The sequence below is a fragment of the Myotis yumanensis genome, unplaced genomic scaffold, assembly GCF_028538775.1.
Source record: "Myotis yumanensis isolate MYYU_CA2020_CCGP unplaced genomic scaffold, mMyoYum1.0.hap1 SCAF_9, whole genome shotgun sequence".
NCBI classification, from domain to species: domain Eukaryota; kingdom Metazoa; phylum Chordata; class Mammalia; order Chiroptera; family Vespertilionidae; genus Myotis; species Myotis yumanensis.
Window position 1 is genome coordinate 1,954,089 of NW_027223760.1, and position 16,622 is coordinate 1,970,710.

General features: G+C 60.9%; 1 protein-coding gene across 1 annotated transcript; it reads left to right on the forward strand.

The window, feature by feature from the left end:
* Positions 1-811: 811 nt before the first annotated feature.
* On the forward strand, positions 812-10,652 carry SHH (sonic hedgehog signaling molecule). Its single transcript, XM_070423583.1, has 3 exons — positions 812-1,402; positions 6,105-6,366; positions 8,915-10,652. Exons 1-3 carry the CDS (start codon positions 1,094-1,096, stop codon positions 9,679-9,681), a joined length of 1,338 nt encoding a protein of 445 aa, XP_070279684.1. The 5' UTR covers positions 812-1,093; the 3' UTR covers positions 9,682-10,652.
* Positions 10,653-16,622: the final 5,970 nt, after the last annotated feature.

Genomic DNA, 16,622 nt, shown 5'->3' on the forward strand with positions numbered 1-16,622 from the left:
GGCACAATGGGCCTCTGCCCACCTCCCAGGCACGGTGCGGCCCCCTCCTCCAGGCTGGGGTGCAGTGCCCACACGCACTCGCACTCGGCCAAGCCGCAGGATGAACTCAGATGGCAGTACCAGCCCCTGCGCACTCCTCCAGCCCATGTTCAGAGGGTTAAAAATAATGCGTTAATAGAAACGCAGAAGGAACAGCATTTTCCAGTTTCTCCCAGGCACTGAAAGCCCTGCAAATAGCAATGCTTCCCGTAGTGGCTAGTGAGGGTGACCCTCCACCCAAGGATGTGGAAGATTCAGGAAAACGCAGACCCTGTGTCTTTAAAATGCTGTCAGAGCTGGACTGCGTAATAAAGTCTCAGAAAAATATTTAAATCAGCTCTGGGCAGCTCTACCCCTCAGACACTGGAGAGAATACTTGTTTGATGATTGAAGCTGGGAGGGGGGTCTAGGCTGTCCTTTAAAAACTTAAGTTGGTTTTAACTGAAGCACCTACCATTCTGGGGAAAGTGAAGGGGGAACAGGAGACACGCACAAAGCAGGGGGTAACTGATGTCACTCTGAGCGCGGGCGGCATCCCTCACACCCACCCTTGTCTTAGCAAAGGTGTTGTTCTTTTCCTTTTAACTCAAAGCCTTCAGGTGAAAATAAAGCAACAGCAGCAACAGAAAAAAAATCTAGTCTTTTTTAGGGTTAACATCAGAAGCGAAGCTGTGCTGCTTTGGCCAATCAGATGCGCCGCTGCCAGCTATAATATAGTACTGAAGACAGCCTCTCACACAGCTCTCCAGGCTTGCTACCATTTAAAATCAGACTCTTTTTGTCTTTTGATTGCTGTCTCCCGCCCCAACTCAGATGTGCTCCGTTATCAGCGACCAGCAGCCTGCCGCTCCAGCCCCCGTCTGGGTGGGGATCGGCAGAGAGTCCCCGGCACTGGTGGCGGGCAGGGTGCTATAGAAAGAGAAAGAGCGAGGCAGAGAGCGAGCAAGGGAGCCAGCAGCGAGCCCAGCGAGGAAGGGAGGGCGCACAGGCACACACACTCGCGCACTCGCGCACACAGACCTGCACGGGGACGGCTTGGAAGTCACTGGGTTCCATGGACGAGATGCTGCTGCTGGCGAGATGTCTGCTGGTGCTGCTGGTCTCCTCGCTGCTGATGTGCTCCGGGCTGGCGTGCGGACCCGGCAGGGGGTTTGGGAAGAGGCGGCACCCCAAAAAGCTGACCCCTTTAGCCTACAAGCAGTTCATCCCCAACGTGGCCGAGAAGACCCTGGGGGCCAGTGGAAGATACGAAGGGAAGATCTCGAGAAACTCGGAGCGATTTAAGGAACTCACCCCCAATTACAACCCCGACATAATATTTAAGGACGAGGAGAACACGGGAGCGGACCGCCTGATGACTCAGGTAGAAGCCCAGCGCGGGGCGTGGAGTGTGTGGCTTAAAGGGGGTTCTGTGAGACCAGGCAGTCCAGACGTGTGTTTGCTCTGGGGCAGAGAGAAAGGCGATTTCCCCCTGGCCTTCCCCACCCACCTGTCCACCTGCCATCCCTTCCTCTTCCTGGAGGGAATGCAGGTGAAGAGTCCAGCTGAAAACTTCGGGGTGGGGGTGGGGGAGGCGGCCCGGAGACGTGGTCCACGGATGGCCCTGATTTGATTTCTCTGGCTGGGATGGCCTTCCCATCCTGCCTTAACTCTGGCTGGTGACTTGGGGAGTCCTTCCCTTTGGGGGTGTCTGCCCTTTCCAAGTTTGGAGTGGAAATGAGGGAAGGGGCAGAAATCCCCCATAACCATGGGGTGTCTCCAGCTCCCTGCACCAATGTGGCCTCAGCATCGTCTCAGAGCCTGCTCCCTCCTCCGTGCTGTCCTCCACCACACCCCCAGCCGCTGCCCCTCCGGTGGCTAAAGACCGGCTGAGCAGAGGCAGGGCTCAGAGGGGCCTGGCTCGTCCCTGGCGTGTCACCAGCTCCCCTGCGCCTCCGCGGTGACAGTGGTGCCGGCAGGGTGTGAATGTATCGATATTTCTTTAAGGATGTGCGTTCACGCTCCTGCCGGGTACCTGAGGGGAGGGACTTAGAACTTATTGGCACCGCATCAGGCCGGTTTGCAACCCGCTCGCCCGGGGACTCTCCAGGGGCTGAGAGAGGAACCGGGCAAACCTGCGCCCTCTCTCCCTCGCCGCTGCCGCTGGAGACGCCGGCTGCCAGCTCCCGCCCGGGGTGGGCTGTCTGAAACTCCGAGCACGTAGAACTGAAGCTAGAAATGGATTTCCTGGCAAATATAGGTCAACATCCTTTTTATTGCCCTATTAAAATAGTCAAGTCCTACCTTTAGGGCTAGGAGCGCAGAGCAGCTGACTGAGCGGCGCTGAAGGGGCGCGAGTGCGGGGAGGGTGGGGGCGGCGAGACGGGGCCGCCGGGGCCCGCGCTCCGGCCCGAGCCGGCCCAGCCGGGCGCCCGGACCGTCCGCTCGGGGCGGCCGCGAAGCCTGGGAGGAGGGAGCCCAGGAGAGGGTCCTGCCCCCCCTGCTCTCTCTCATCTGCTCCGACCACCCTGAATCTGGACCGTGAGTGCGGCCGCACGCGCCGGTGCTCAGAGCAGCGCCAGCGCGGGTGAACTCCACGCAGGCCTCCGGGCGCTGTCGGCGGCGGGGAGTTCTCCAGCCCGGCCCGGCCCGGCCCGACCCCGGGTCACCCCGCTCCCGCGAGAGGGAGGGGGACTCCTCGGGGTCCCTCGGAGCCGGGAGGAGGGAGCGGCCGGAGCAGGCGCACACCCAGCAGACGCACTCGGCTCCACTTACTGCGGGCAGATCGATCCCGCGGCTCGGGTTTCAGCGCACCGGGCGGGCTGCGGCCCCTCCGCGCCCTGCGCCGCCGGGTCTCCGCTCAAAGCCGGGCCCCGACGGCCGGGACCGCCCGCGCGTGGGCGGGAAGGCAGGTGCCGGGGCTCCGCCGCCTCCCGGGCCTGGGCGCCCCTCTGGGGACCCACAGCCCAGCGCCCCGTCACTCTCGCCGCCGCGTGCGCTGGCAGCATTTGAACTTCTGACCTTCTGTCAACTTCCCTCAGACGGAGAAACGAAAACAAATACTTTTTTCCTTGGGCAGTGGCTTTTCCCGGTCCCCGCACAAAAGGACGGGGAGGGGCAGCCACCATCCAGCTGGGTGGGGGGAGGCAGGCCTGAATCGCAGCATGGACACCACAAATGTCCCCCCAAAATCGTGGGTGGCTGGGGAGCAGCCTGGAAGGTGCCCTTGGTTTATCTCTTCCCGCCCTACCTTTTGCTCTGACTCCACGAGTGGGGGGGCGGGGCAGGGCGAAAGGCGGAGGACGTGGGTGGTGAGGGGCAAGGCTGGGGTGAAGGGGTGAAACAGCCCGCCTCCCCGGCCGGAGGAGGTTAGGGCTCCTCCTCGGGGAACCCGCGCGCCCGCTGGCCCCTCACTTAGATCACCACCTGGATTCTGCGCTCAGGTGCGTGCCCTTCCTCCCCTGTCCCTCCGAGCCTCCTTGCGTCTGTCTCTCTAATGTGACTGCCGCCCAAGTCCCTCAACCGTGGCGAGATCGTCCCCAGTGGAACTCTGAGAGCAGTTCTGGACGCATGAGCTCCTGGTTAATATTAACTCGGAGGGGGGAGCGCAGACAGACGCCGTGTCCCTGCGGCCCGGGTGCCAGGCGGGGTGCCGGCCGGGGCTCCGAGGGGACAGGGGCCCGCGAGGGGCCGGGCTGAGGGCCGCGAGGGCATCGGCCTGAGACGCCGGGTAGACTAGGTTTCTGGGTGCGTGGCGGCCCTGGGGCACCGCGCTCAGGTGTGGGCTTCGGGAGGGTTTTCCTGGTTTGAGGGAAGGGTCTGTTTTCCGGAGTGGGGGAGGTGTGTGCCCCGACTGGAGGGGGTCTCTTTTGAAGTTGGAGCACCCCTCCCCCACGCCGGGGAAGCCCGCAGGCCGCTGGCGGTGACGGTCCCTCTCCCGCGCCGGGCGCGCAGCGGTTGCGCAGACGGGGGAGGCGGTGGCAGCTCAGGCGTGGGGAACCGCGGGGCCTCGGCGACACAAAGCAGCCCGGCGGCCCCGCTGGGCTTCACGGTGGCTGCACAAGAGCCGGGCTTGATTCGCGGCACACGACCCAGTGAATTGATGACCGTCCTGGGCTTCCCGGCTTTGGCCGCGGCCGCGCGGGGAAGGGCGGGGGGGGGGGGGCGGTGCACGGGGAGCGAGTCGGGCCTTCCTGGGCCTGCGTCCTCCCGGCGTCCTTCACCTCTGGTCCAAGTGGCGCAGGTCTGGGCGCGAGGGTGGTCCCGTGCCCTCCCGGTCCTGCCCTCCCCCTCCCGCAGCCAGCTGCCCCGGGGGGCACTTCTGAGAGCTCCACGTGCCCCCAGCAGAGCGGAGCTGGGCGGGATGGGGCTCGGGTCGCCGGGTGTCTGCGTGTGCGCGTAGGCGGTGTGCGCCTGCGCCGCCGCCCCGCATCCCGGCTGTTCACTGACCTTAGTTTACGGATTGATTTTCATGTAAAACGCGTTCAATCCTCAAGATGACCTCACTCACACTCTGCCCTCCTAATTTTTTTTTTTTTAAGAACACGGCTGTCAGGCCCAGAAACCTGCAAGCGCTGACCTGCCACCAGGGCCGCCCTCCCCCCTCTGTTGTATGTTTAACTCAACAACCGTATTACTGCGTTTTATTGCTGCCAAATACACAGGGCTTTTCCTGTTGCGCAATCTATCACATCCCGGTCTGCAAGGGCGCCCCTCCCCCAGCTTAGGAGAGGAGTCCTTCCCGCGGTTCTTGGGGTCCAGCGGGGAGCCGAGCGCCCGCGCGCCTGGAGGAGGCCAGCCTGCCCTCTGCAGACACCAACTTGAAACTGTCGCGCGCCTCCCTGGGAGTCGGCCTCTCGGGACGCCGTCAGGGCTGTGTCCTTGTCCTTTTCCATCCCGCACCCCGCCCGCAGCAGGATGCGCGCCCAGCGAGTTCGCAGCCACACAAACGCACACTTGATTCAGCCGTTTTATTGCTTCCTTCTCTGGGACCCGGAATATGCGGGGATGTGGGAGACGCCAGCTCCACGCACCCTGTTGTGCCTCCCGCCGGCTCTTTTCCTGATTCCCACGGGCAGCTTCCCGGCGGAGGGGGGGTGGGGGGGAGTCCCCAAGGCGAAGGGCTCCCTGGCCTCAGGCCTTTCTGATTCCCCATCCCCCACCTTCCCGCCCCACACCCTCTCTCCCTCCCCACCTCCTCCCTCCACCTCTGAAGTTTGCTCTTCAAACTTGCCGGACACCATTCTGCGCTGGAGCCAAGAAAACAAGAGGGGGAAGGGAGCAGGTTAAGGAAAACAAGAGGCTCGACCAGCCCTCAGCCAAGCCGGGAAAAGAGTCCCGGCCGAGGAATGCGACTTTCAGATAAAGACTGTTTGTCGTCCGGCCCGCCCCGGCCGCATTGAAAATTATAACTCACTGGGCCTTTCACTGCTGGCTCTCGCCCACCCTCAGCTCTGCTATCAGCGTCCCCCTCCCTCTCTACCTTTGGCTTAATTCTCACCTCAGATAGGCCTAGGGCAGGAGGGAGGGTCCAAAGATAAGGTGAGGCTTTGGGCTCTTTAAGAAGTAGTGTATTTTGCTTGATTTCTGCAAAATTGCACCTTGGGCCTCCCTCTGGCCTCCAGGTGAGGGAGTGTGCCCTCCCCAGGGAGAAGGGTGGGGCCCCTCACAGGTGCAGAGAAATGGGCTACAGCAAGGGGTGGCCGTGGGTGGGGGACACCTTGGGGAGGTGGGGGACACCTTGGGGAAGGTGCACGGCATGGACAAGGGGACCCCTGGTGAGTTCTGCAGCCTTTGTCTGAAAACACAGTTCACTCTTCCCCCCCAGTCTCATCTGCTCCCCAGGCTGGGGTCGGAGCTCTGCTCATTCTGGGTTTGGAGACAGGCCCTCAGCTCATCTCTGAAGGGGAGCTGCTCCTCCTGCAGACACCCCTTCCCAGCCCGGCGCCCCCTCTTCTGGGCTGACGGCGCCCCCTCCAGGTCTCACCTCTGGCCCCCTCCTAGTCTGCAAGGGAGTCTTCTGAGCCGCCTGGGGAAGTGGGTGTGGGCCAGATGCTAATGTCCACGCTGCCCCCTTCTCTCTGCAGAGGTGTAAAGACAAGTTAAATGCTTTGGCCATCTCAGTGATGAACCAGTGGCCAGGAGTGAAGCTTCGGGTGACCGAGGGCTGGGACGAGGACGGCCACCACTCTGAAGAGTCGCTGCACTACGAGGGCCGGGCCGTGGACATCACCACGTCAGACCGGGACCGCAGCAAGTACGGCATGCTGGCGCGCCTGGCCGTGGAGGCGGGCTTCGACTGGGTGTACTACGAATCCAAAGCACACATCCACTGCTCTGTGAAAGCAGGTGAGTGACCCCCTCCCTCCGTCCTGTACCCCCATCCCCCAGCTCCAGATCCGCCCACAAGATGTCACCTGTGTGCCCTGCGGCCTGATTCAAGGCAAAGCAAAAGAAATGGAGAGGGGGCTCGAGGGCCAGAGAAGGGCACGTGTTTCTGCAGTGGGCAGGTACTCTGTGAGGCTCGTCCCCAGCCAGGCATTGCCCGCCCCCATTTAAGGCTGCAAGGGCCGGAGGTCCTTTGAACACTGATGCAGGGGGCATGTGGCTCCTGAGACACCCCACCCGCTTCTGGAGCGCCCACTGGAGGTGGGGAGAGAGGGGAGAGAGATGGGGGACATTCTCCTGATGAGAGACTGCAGCCCTGCTGTTAGCCAGCTCTGGCTTCATCCTTCCTCTCATTTAGGGCTTAAGAATCAACCGCCCCCCACCCTCCACCACCCGCCCCAGAACAGGAACTTGTGTCCAGGGTGTAGGCCCCTGTCCTCTCCGCTCCCCGCGAGCGCCTGCGGATTCTAAACTAACTTAACTCACTGGCACAGCCCTTGGGGAGAGGCCTGGTGGGAGTAATAAACTCAGCAGCCACCACTTCCAACATCTGGACGCGGCAAGCCCAGAAGCACCGCCAGGCTCGTTAGCAGCAGCTCGCCGTGCCACAGGCAGGGCCTGGAAGCGGAGTCTGCAGCTGCGGCCAGCGGCCTGGTCGGCCGGGAGCGCTTCCCTTCCCCGGGCCTGCACCGCCCCACGCAGTCGCTGGCGAGGAATCGCTCCGGAGGGAAGGCTTTACGCCCACACGCGCGAATGTCCCAACTTGGCGACTGTTTGCGCCACCTCCGTGTAGCCTGAGCGGGCGCATTTAGCAAAAACAGTTCGCACTGAATTCCCAGGAACCGTGTCTCCCCGCTCGCCCCGGTTTTGCCTGTTTCTCCTAAGCTGTATTTTAATAGCAGATGTGAGTAGAAAAAGACTTAGTAGGTAAGGAAAGTAGTGGCTTCTATTCACACCAGAAAGAAAAAGAGTGTCAGGGACGCTGGGGAGGGGGTCCCCGCCTTAGGAGGAAGGAAAGGCGGCGCGGGGCCCCCACTTCGCGGGGAACTTTCTGCCGGGTTCTTCCCTACTGTCGCTCCCCTGACCCCCTCCCCACCCCCGCAGTCAACCGCGCTCCTTTCCCGGGACCTCGTGGCTGCACTTCTTGGGGCCACCTCTGTCCGTGGGGTCCCCCTGGCGGGGGTGCTCTTTGCGGGGGTGTTCCCTAGAGATCGCCTCGAAAATGAGCAGCGGCAATCCGGCCCCAGGGCCCCGCGGGAGCAGACCCGCGCACAGAGCAGCTCATTGGCATTCCGCGCACACGGCCGGGCGTGGCGCGCTGCGTGTCAAGCAGGGTCGTGCGACTCGACGACTCGAGCTGCCCGCGCCCCGGGCCGCATTCCGGGGGCTGCGGCGGCCTCCCACGGCCAGGCCCGCACTTCATGCCGGAGAAACCGATGAGAAGATTAAAAACCCTCGGTAATTCCAGCAGGAAGATTCTTTCTCGCGATCTCTATTTGCAAAAAGCATGATCCCAGAGATTGGAATGTAAAGAAGACTGGGCCCCGCGCCCCTCCTCCCGGCCCCCAGCGCGCCGCGGCTCCGATCATTGTCCTCGGGACAGTGAGCCCCCGAGAGCGACGGAGGCTCCAAACAGCGCGTCGTCAAGGGGCCTTGAGAACCGGCGGCTTCCAGCGCTGCCGCAGCCCCGCCATTTAAAATTCAAATACACATCTTGAGAGCTTGGAGAGAGGCCTGGCTGTGCAAATAGTGCTTGTGAGGCCCGGCTCTGGAGAGCCGCCTGTGAACTGCGGGGGGCGAGGGGCTGCACCTGAGCAAATAGGGAGGGGCGGCCGGCGGCTGGGAGAGGAGAAAGGGAAGTGTCCCTCTTCCGAGCGTGTCCCTGTGAGCGCAGCCACTGCAGTGACCACGCGGGCCATTATTGGATTCACTAGGAAAATCCGCGCCGCCCGGGTGTCACACCTCCGCCGGTGCTCTGGAATGTTTGTCCAGTTGCTACAACTACTGCAGCTATTTTCACCCCCGCCCCGTCTCCTGACACCAAGGGCCCTGGCTGGGCGCTGGGGGCGGGCGGGTGAGGGGTCCCCGCGGCGTAGCCGGGTGCTGGAGCGCTGGAGGGGGCGCCGCGCCCCGGCGCCCGGTGAGCTCAAGGAGGCTTCCTGAGGAATCCAAGTGGAGAGCAAACACCTTCTGAATTCGCGGCGAAGCTGGGTGTGTGCTGAGCAGGGGGCGGGTGGGAGGAAGGAGGAAGGAAGCAGTGAGCTAGCCGACCTTTACCGCCGCCAATCCAATCCTGAAAGAGTCCTGAAGGAATGTGTCTGCATCTGAAGTTTGTCGCCTTGGCGGTGGGGCTTGGGCAGAGAGGTCTGCGCGGAACCAGCCCTTCCAAATCTCTCCGAGCCGCGCGCAGCCTCGTCTGAGCGCGCGGGACACTACGCGTGCGCCCCTCCCCACACGCGCCTGGGTCTAGCGACTCATCCCTCTGACCGCTTTCCTCTCTTCCCCGCAGAGAACTCGGTGGCGGCTAAATCCGGCGGCTGCTTCCCGGGCTCCGCCACTGTGCACCTCGAGCAGGGCGGCACCAAGCTGGTGAAGGACCTGCGTCCCGGGGACCGTGTGCTGGCGGCCGACGACCGGGGCCAGCTGCTCTACAGCGATTTCCTCACTTTCCTGGACCGCGACGACGGCGCCAAGAAAGTTTTCTACGTGATCGAGACGCGGGAGCCACGCGAGCGCCTGCTGCTCACCGCTGCGCACCTGCTCTTTGTCGCGCCGCACAACGACTCGGGCGCAGGTCGGCCGCCGGGGGGCGCGCCGGGGCGCCGGGCGCTCTTCGCCAGCCGCGTGCGGCCGGGCCAGCGCGTGTACGTGGTGGCGGAGCGCGGCGGGGACCGCCGGCTCCTGCCCGCCGCCGTGCACAGCGTGACCCTGCGCGAGGAGGCCACGGGCGCCTACGCGCCGCTCACGGCGCAGGGCACGATCCTCATCAACCGGGTGCTGGCGTCGTGCTACGCGGTCATCGAGGAGCACAACTGGGCGCACAGGGCCTTCGCGCCCTTCCGCCTGGCGCACGCGCTGCTGGCCGCGCTGGCGCCCGTGCGCACGCTCCGCGGCGGCGACGGCGACGGCGACGGCGGGGGCGGCGGCCGCGTCCCCCAGCCCGAGCCGGGGGCCGCGGGCATCCACTGGTACTCGCAGCTGCTCTACCAAATAGGCACCTGGCTGCTGGACAGCGAGGCCCTGCACCCGCTGGGCATGGCGGCCAAGTCCAGCTGAAGGCCTGCGGCGGGGCGGGAGGGGCGGGGGCAACAGCACGATACAGCAGAAGACACGGGGAAGCGCACGGAATGAGGCGTTCATTATCATAATAAATAATATTAATAATGAAGTAGGACAACCCAAAATAGGCGATAAGGAAACCAAGACCCGGGAAGCTCTGGCGTCGTGTTTAGTTCATATCTATTTTTTGAATTTTTTGGTTGTTTTATTTTGATTTTTTTCACCTCTCCTGGCTATTTATTTGTTTGGTATGAATAGATGTTTTAAATAATATGAACCGGACCTTCAAGAGCCTTAAATAGTTTGTTTCTTGGGTAATTTATTATTGTCGTGTGAACTGTTCTCACGGGGGAGAGGTGTGAGGCCAAGCGACCTGCGCAGAGTCTATTTTTCTACACGTCCCTCCGCCCGCCAGCCACCCTGCTCTCCCAGCTCTGCTTCTCAGCGCGTGTGAACTCAGCTTCGTGGGGTCCACAAAGTCTATTTTTATACACAGAATTGTAAATTAGATTTTTTGAGAGATCAATACCTAACTGAATTACATTTCATTTTTGAAATAGTGTAAAATATGAAAATATATTATTTTTAATTTAACTAATTTCCAAGGTCACAGTCATCACTTCTGGTATCCTCATGGATGAATATTTGCTTTGTCAACACCATTTTGGCCACATTCTTGGAAGTCAAGACTGTTACACACTCACACACACACTTTTCTTTCTTTCCTTTTTTTTTTTTTTGACAAACTGGACGATCTGTTATTTTTGACTTCAAAGAATTTATTAGAAAATGATATTTTTTAAAAGTGCACATAGCAATGAGCCCATGTGGGTGGAGCCTGTAGTTTGTACAGAGATAAACAGGATGTTTTTTGCATTAATAAATTGAGAATAACTGCTGTAAATTTACTAAACTGTATTTTTGAACGTTTTGTAATAGTTTTGTAGAAATAAAGCGTGCCGCGCACAGCCTGGTCAGTATGTCATCCCTGAGAGCCCCTGCCAGCCCTCTGCTCCCGGCGGCCTCCTGCTTCCCGACAATCTGTGTAGATGATATACTGTGAATGCGCCGCACCCCGCGTGGGTTCGGCCTGGGGAACCTCAGCTCTGTTTGTGTCATGGTGCGATCTACACTCCTAGGTTGGGGTGCTGTGCTGGGTACTGTTCAGCACTCTGCCAGCCGTGGGCCAGAGGTGGCCCAGGCTCCCTGGAGCTGTGGGCAGACCTGTTTGCTGGGCTCAGCTGCCCGGCTGGATGCTGTGTTCCCTGGCCCTGCAGGGAGGTCCCTGGCTGCTTCCCAAAGTCCTGGGGGCCCTTTAAGGAGGGTTCCCGAGGAGAGGGCAGGGTGTTGATCCTGGTGGAACCTCCCACAGCCTGTCCTCAAGTTCCCCCAAATCCAGGGCAGGCCCCTTGCAGAGTGCGCATCCTGGCCTCTCCCCACACAGCCTCAGGCCTCAGGTGCTCGGGTCTCTATGGCCAGCGTGTCCGCCTGGAGCGGCGGCTGGGCATGGACTGGCACCCCTAGGGCACAGCTCTTCTTTGGTGGCGCTGGAGCTTGCCCATGACCGGGCTGCTAGGCAAGGGGTGGAGGGTCCTGATTTCTCTGGAAAAGGTTTTTTCTGGTCGTGTGGGCTGTTAGCAGTTCAGAGTTTACCGCCCTGGTGGCATCGGGTGGTTTCTGGTCTGTTGGCTGTTTAAGTCGGTAAGTTGGTGGAAGGTAAACCGGAAGCTGTGGGCTCGCCAGCATCTCTGGCTGTGGTGACCCACCTGAGTAACCAGCGGTGAAGGCAGAGTCCTGGCCACCAGCTCTGGGAGTGCCCGCAGCGCCCCCTGCAGGCAGGCGTGCAGCCGTGTCTCACTTTCCTTACCCAGTCCCGTCCAGCTTCTCAGCATTTCTCCAGCTTTACATGAGGAACTCTTTTTCATGGACAACTGATGGAAGCTGCCTCCTAGAGAAAGCAGACCCAGGGCACCAGGGGAGGCAGCCGCTCCTGCTGCTTGTCGCTCACGCCCCCGCTTCTCCATCGTTAGGGCTCACGGGGCCACGAGTCTTCAAAGTGCACACGTGGTGTCACTCCATCGCCCTGGGACTCTGCGCCTCTCTCCTCCCGTCAAACACGCACATCAGAATGTACTTCAGCTGTTGCCCTTGTGCTCTATTGTTCGGATAACTAAAGATGCGACAGAGGCTTTCCGCGCTGTGTTCTGGGGTAGAATCCCTGTCCCTCATGGCCACGTGTGGATCGCCGCGGTCTCCACGGGCTGCACTTGAATGCGAAAGGCCTCACCTCCCTGGCCTCCATGGGAGGGTCCGGTCAGGCCGGGGGCTGGGCAGAGGCACCTTATTTTTCCTGGTTGTAGCCCTTTGCTGTCATCGCAGCCACATGGGAAATGTCAGGCAGACCTGCCAAGAAGGCCAGTTGGTTGCAAGATTTGGCAAGAAAACAACAGAGTGCCGGCCTGTGGGCCAGCTGTGGGTGGGGCTGGGGGCTGGCTCTTGCTCCGAGTTCCAGGTTCTCTGGTGACTCGGAAAAGCAGTCAGTCCCTCCTTCTGGAAGAACAACCGCTCCAGGGGGTGAGTGACTTCCACATGACTTCTTAGGAACAAGTCACAGAACACTCACGAGCCCGCGTCTCAAGGGCCCTCTGCCGGGGGCGCCTCGAGGGGCGGGATGCCGGCTGGAGGCCGGGTGCAGTCGGCCCAGTTCCCAGGCCCAGCACTCAGGTTGGTGTTCACATTTCTAAAGGGGGGGGGGGGGGGGGGGGGAGGGTGTCTGCAGGGGAAGGACCGCTCGTGCCGTGCGAGGATGAGTGAAGTCTGAGCTCTGTGGCGGCACGGGGTCCGCAGGCCTCCAGCTCCCAGAGCCGACGGAGCAGGTGTCAGACCCCCGTCCCGACAGCACGCCCACAAGCCTGGCACATCGGCCGTCTGGGCTCTGAAAGAACTGTGACACCCCCACTGGAGATCTCTTGCCCAAACCAATCTGGGGTGGAGGGTGGGCCAGGGTGACCGCAGCCAGGGACACTGTCACAGCACAGGAGGGTCACGGGTCCAGGACGGTGCCTGCCACCGGCCGCCCGGGAAAGCGCAGAACTTGGCTCCTGGTGGAATCGCATCCTGGGCAGCTCCCTCCCAGAGGGCGTAGGGCAGAGGGCGGAGGACACAGGTTCCTTCTAGAACCTGCAGCCGCACCCACGGGCCCTCTCCCTGGGTCTGTCCTGCCCATGTCCTCCGAGTTCCAGCTGAAACCCTCAGCTAGACTGTGCCTGCCTCCTCCCTCAGCGCTGGGCCACCCAACACACCCAGGGAAGCAGGAGCCCAGTGAGAAGTGGGAGTGGGGTGAGGGTGGGGTGGGTGGGGTGAGGGTGGGAGTGGGTGGGGTGGGAGTGGGTGGGGTGGGGGTGGGGTGAGGGTGGGAGTGGGTGGGGTGGGGGTGGGGTGAGGATGGGGGTGATTGGGGTGGGGTGAGGGTGGGGGTGGGGGTGGGGGTGGGTGGGGTGGAGGTGGGGTGAGGGTGAGAGTGGGGGGTGGGGTGGGGTGGGGGACCTATTGGTGTTTCAGAAAAAGCCTCGTTGTGTGAGCATCAGCACCGGGGCCCGCAGCCAGGTGGCCCTGCCATGATTCCCAGGTTCATGTGTGGCTGTGGTGCTTGGCTGTTCTCATTCACTTGGTGACATTTGTGGAAGGCACAGTCCTTTCTCCCACGCCAGCCTGGGGCTCTGGGGGCTGAGGGAGCCTTGGCCTGGCTCCCTGCTCCCGACCCCCAAAGGCCCATGCCCCAAAGGGCTTGCATAGAGCTGCTTCTCTCCTGCATGCTGCAGGGCCTCCTGGCACGCAGCTTCCACTCTGTGGATGTCCAGCCCGCCCAGCTCTGGGGTCCACTGAGAACGCAGGCTCCTTCTCTGCCTGCCAGCCCCTCCCGAGGTGCACATGGCAGGAGGCTGCAGGCACCACCAGGGACTATATGGCCACCACCACCCCGCCCCTACCCCCGAGACAGGCAGGTCCAAGTCCCCAGGATTCTCCTGGGGCCCAGCCCAGGCAGCCTCCTGTCCCTGCCCCTGCCCCTGGCAGTGTAAGTGCCAGGCATGCGAGGCGGCCAGGAATGGAGGGGTGGGCCCCTGCCTCTGCCCATCCCTCCTCTCCTCTGCACCAAAACTCCAGCTGGTCAGCATCACCAGCCTGCAGAGAAGTGTGCCCCTGGGTGGAGTCCAAGCGCCCTCTGGTGGTCGTGATGGGGCAGCGCAGGCACACCCTGGGTGGGGACTTGGGCCAATGCACCGGGAAGGCCCTGCCATCAGCTGGGGGCTGATCCAAATAAACATCAGAAGTGCCTCCAAGGAAGGGTCGTCCCACAGGTGGCATGTGGAGACCTGACGGGTACAGTGAGTGCGGCAGTGCCGCCCTCCTGTGTCCCCGCCCCGGCACCTGGCCTGGCTCCCTGCGGAGAGGGGTCACTGAATTCTCAGATGCCAGGGGTCAGAAAGGAAAACTAAAAGCTGCTGCGCTGGGAAAACGGAGCCTTTAGGGCAGTGGTTCTCAACCTTCCTGATGCCACGACCCTTTAATTCAGTTCCTCATGTTGTGGTGACCCCCAACCACAAAATTATTTTCGTTGCTACTTCATAACTGTAATGTTGCTACTGTTATGAATCGTCATGTAAATATCTGATATGCAGGATGTATTTTCATTGTTACAAATTGAACATAATTAAAGCATAGTGATTAATCACAAAAACAATATGTAATTATATATGTGTTTTCGATGGTCTTAGGCGACCCCTGTGAAAGGGTCATTCGACCCTCAAAGGGGTCGCGACCCACAGGTTGAGAACCGCTGGGGAACGAGGAGGTTGAGCTCATGAGCGGCTGGAACGCGGAGGGTCCCAGAGCTCAGGCCCAGCAGAGGGCGGCCCATGGGGCCCTGTGACCCTGAGCAGCCGGCCTATTCACCTCTCCCAGGTTCTGCAATTTCTGTAAACAAGCCACGCACCCCTCCTGGACCCAACGCTGCCAGGTCCTGAGCAGCCAGGTGGCCGCACCTGAGCTGTTTATAGGCGGCTCCGTGTCCGCCCTGAAATCTAGGGCTTTGGTCAGAAATGAGCTTTTTCAGGTCAGAGACACGAGTTTAAAAGGCTGTCGTCTGCCTGAGCGCCAGGCGGAGGGAGCAACCTCTGCTGCCGGGCAAATCGGGGGCTGCGCAGTGGACCCTGACCGCGGCCTGGCACCCACTGGCACACTCAGCAGGGTGCCTGCTCTCTCAAAGGCCGCAGCTCTCAGGGCTGGGAGCTTCCCTGGCTGGCCTGTGACACATCCCCCCCTCCCCCCCCCCCGCCCCCGCATTCACCAGGACATCTGGCTCAGTGTGTGTCCGTGTCTGCGGGCCAGACCGGTGGATGCAGGCATGTGACCGTGTGGCGGCTCTCCTGAATGCACGGTGTCGTGAGGCCGGCCATACGCTGACTTGGAGTGGGGTCCAGACCACACCATCAAGGACACCCAGACCTGGTGACGAGAGCGGCAGCTGCCACAAAAGAGCCAGCTGGGCTGTAACTGCTGTGCCCCAGGGTAGACCACACACAGCACCTCCAATGCCACATCTTCTCTGAGGATATGAAGGACTGGGGCAAGGCAGGGGGCCCTGGGGCACTGGAGGGGAGGCAGTGATGGTGACACCCGGGCAAGGGATCGAGCGAGAGAGGTACACATCCCGGTGGGAGCGGCGGAGGGGCCTGGAGAAAGCACTGGACTGTTAGTGGTGAGTGTCTTGTTTGGGTCCATAGGTCTCCGTTAACCACCTCCAGGCCTGTTTTGGGCACCAAGGAAAACCCTAAGGGATTCCCACTCTTCCCGCCAGCTTCTTCATACCAAGTGGAAAAGCCATGTTGCTGCACCTGAGACAAGTAGAGGGGCGCCCTCCTCCTCGGGTCCCTCTTCCTCGCCTTCCCGCCCTCGTCATCTGTGAGTGACAGCGATTCTGAATCGGGCCTGAGGTTCTCGCTGCGCAAGTTAAACTGGAAGAAGGGAAAGCATTTTCCAAGCTCTCCCGGCCCAGGGCAGGAGCCAGGGGCGAGTCTTTCCCTGCGGTCCATGGTGCTTGTTAACTCACCCGGGCGGAGGGCAGGGGGCGACCAGACCTCACACGGCCACGCCCCCGGGTCCCTGAAGGCAGCTGAGAGCACCAGCCAAGTTCTCAGAATGAACACAGCCATGTTCAGAGTTGGCCTCGACTGGGAAGTGGGGTCACACGGAGTGGAAATGAATTTGACCTTTACTCACAATTGGACGTAAGTTATCCTGGCCTTGGGGTTTCACTGATTCATCGCCTTGGCAATCCCACTTTCTTAGAGTGGACACCAAAGACCTGGCCACCGACTGGTGCTTTCCAGTGGTTTCTACAATGGCGTAAACCTGGGCAGTGACCTCCGCATCCACCGCTAAGGAATTAGCTAAACAATTACCTACTGTGTGTTGTCCAACAGACACCACTCTGCTATGTAAGACGACACAAAATAGTCAGCGTCGTGAGAAACTACTCACAACATACTATTACACAGGCGAAAGCTGTTTCCAAAACATTACATGCAGTGGGCTCCCATTTGTGTGCAAGTGTGCACACACATGTGTATGCAGGTATGTTTGTGTGCTGTGTGCGTGTTTGTGTGTGTACATGTGTGTGCGTGTTCACATACATGTGTGTATACATATGCATATGCATTCTTAGAAAAAATTGGGCAGGTTACACACTGACATCTTCCCAGTGACTCTAGTCACTGCCTTGATGGCGTGTCAGCAAAAATAAAACATCTTAACCTGAAAAGTTTTAAGAAGTGTTTTGTGTTGTTCTGTGTCCCCCTCCAAGCGTGTCCTAATGGCCTCAGTCACAGTAAGTCTGGGCAGCCAGCGAGACGCTGATGACCTGCAGGCGTGCGGGCCCT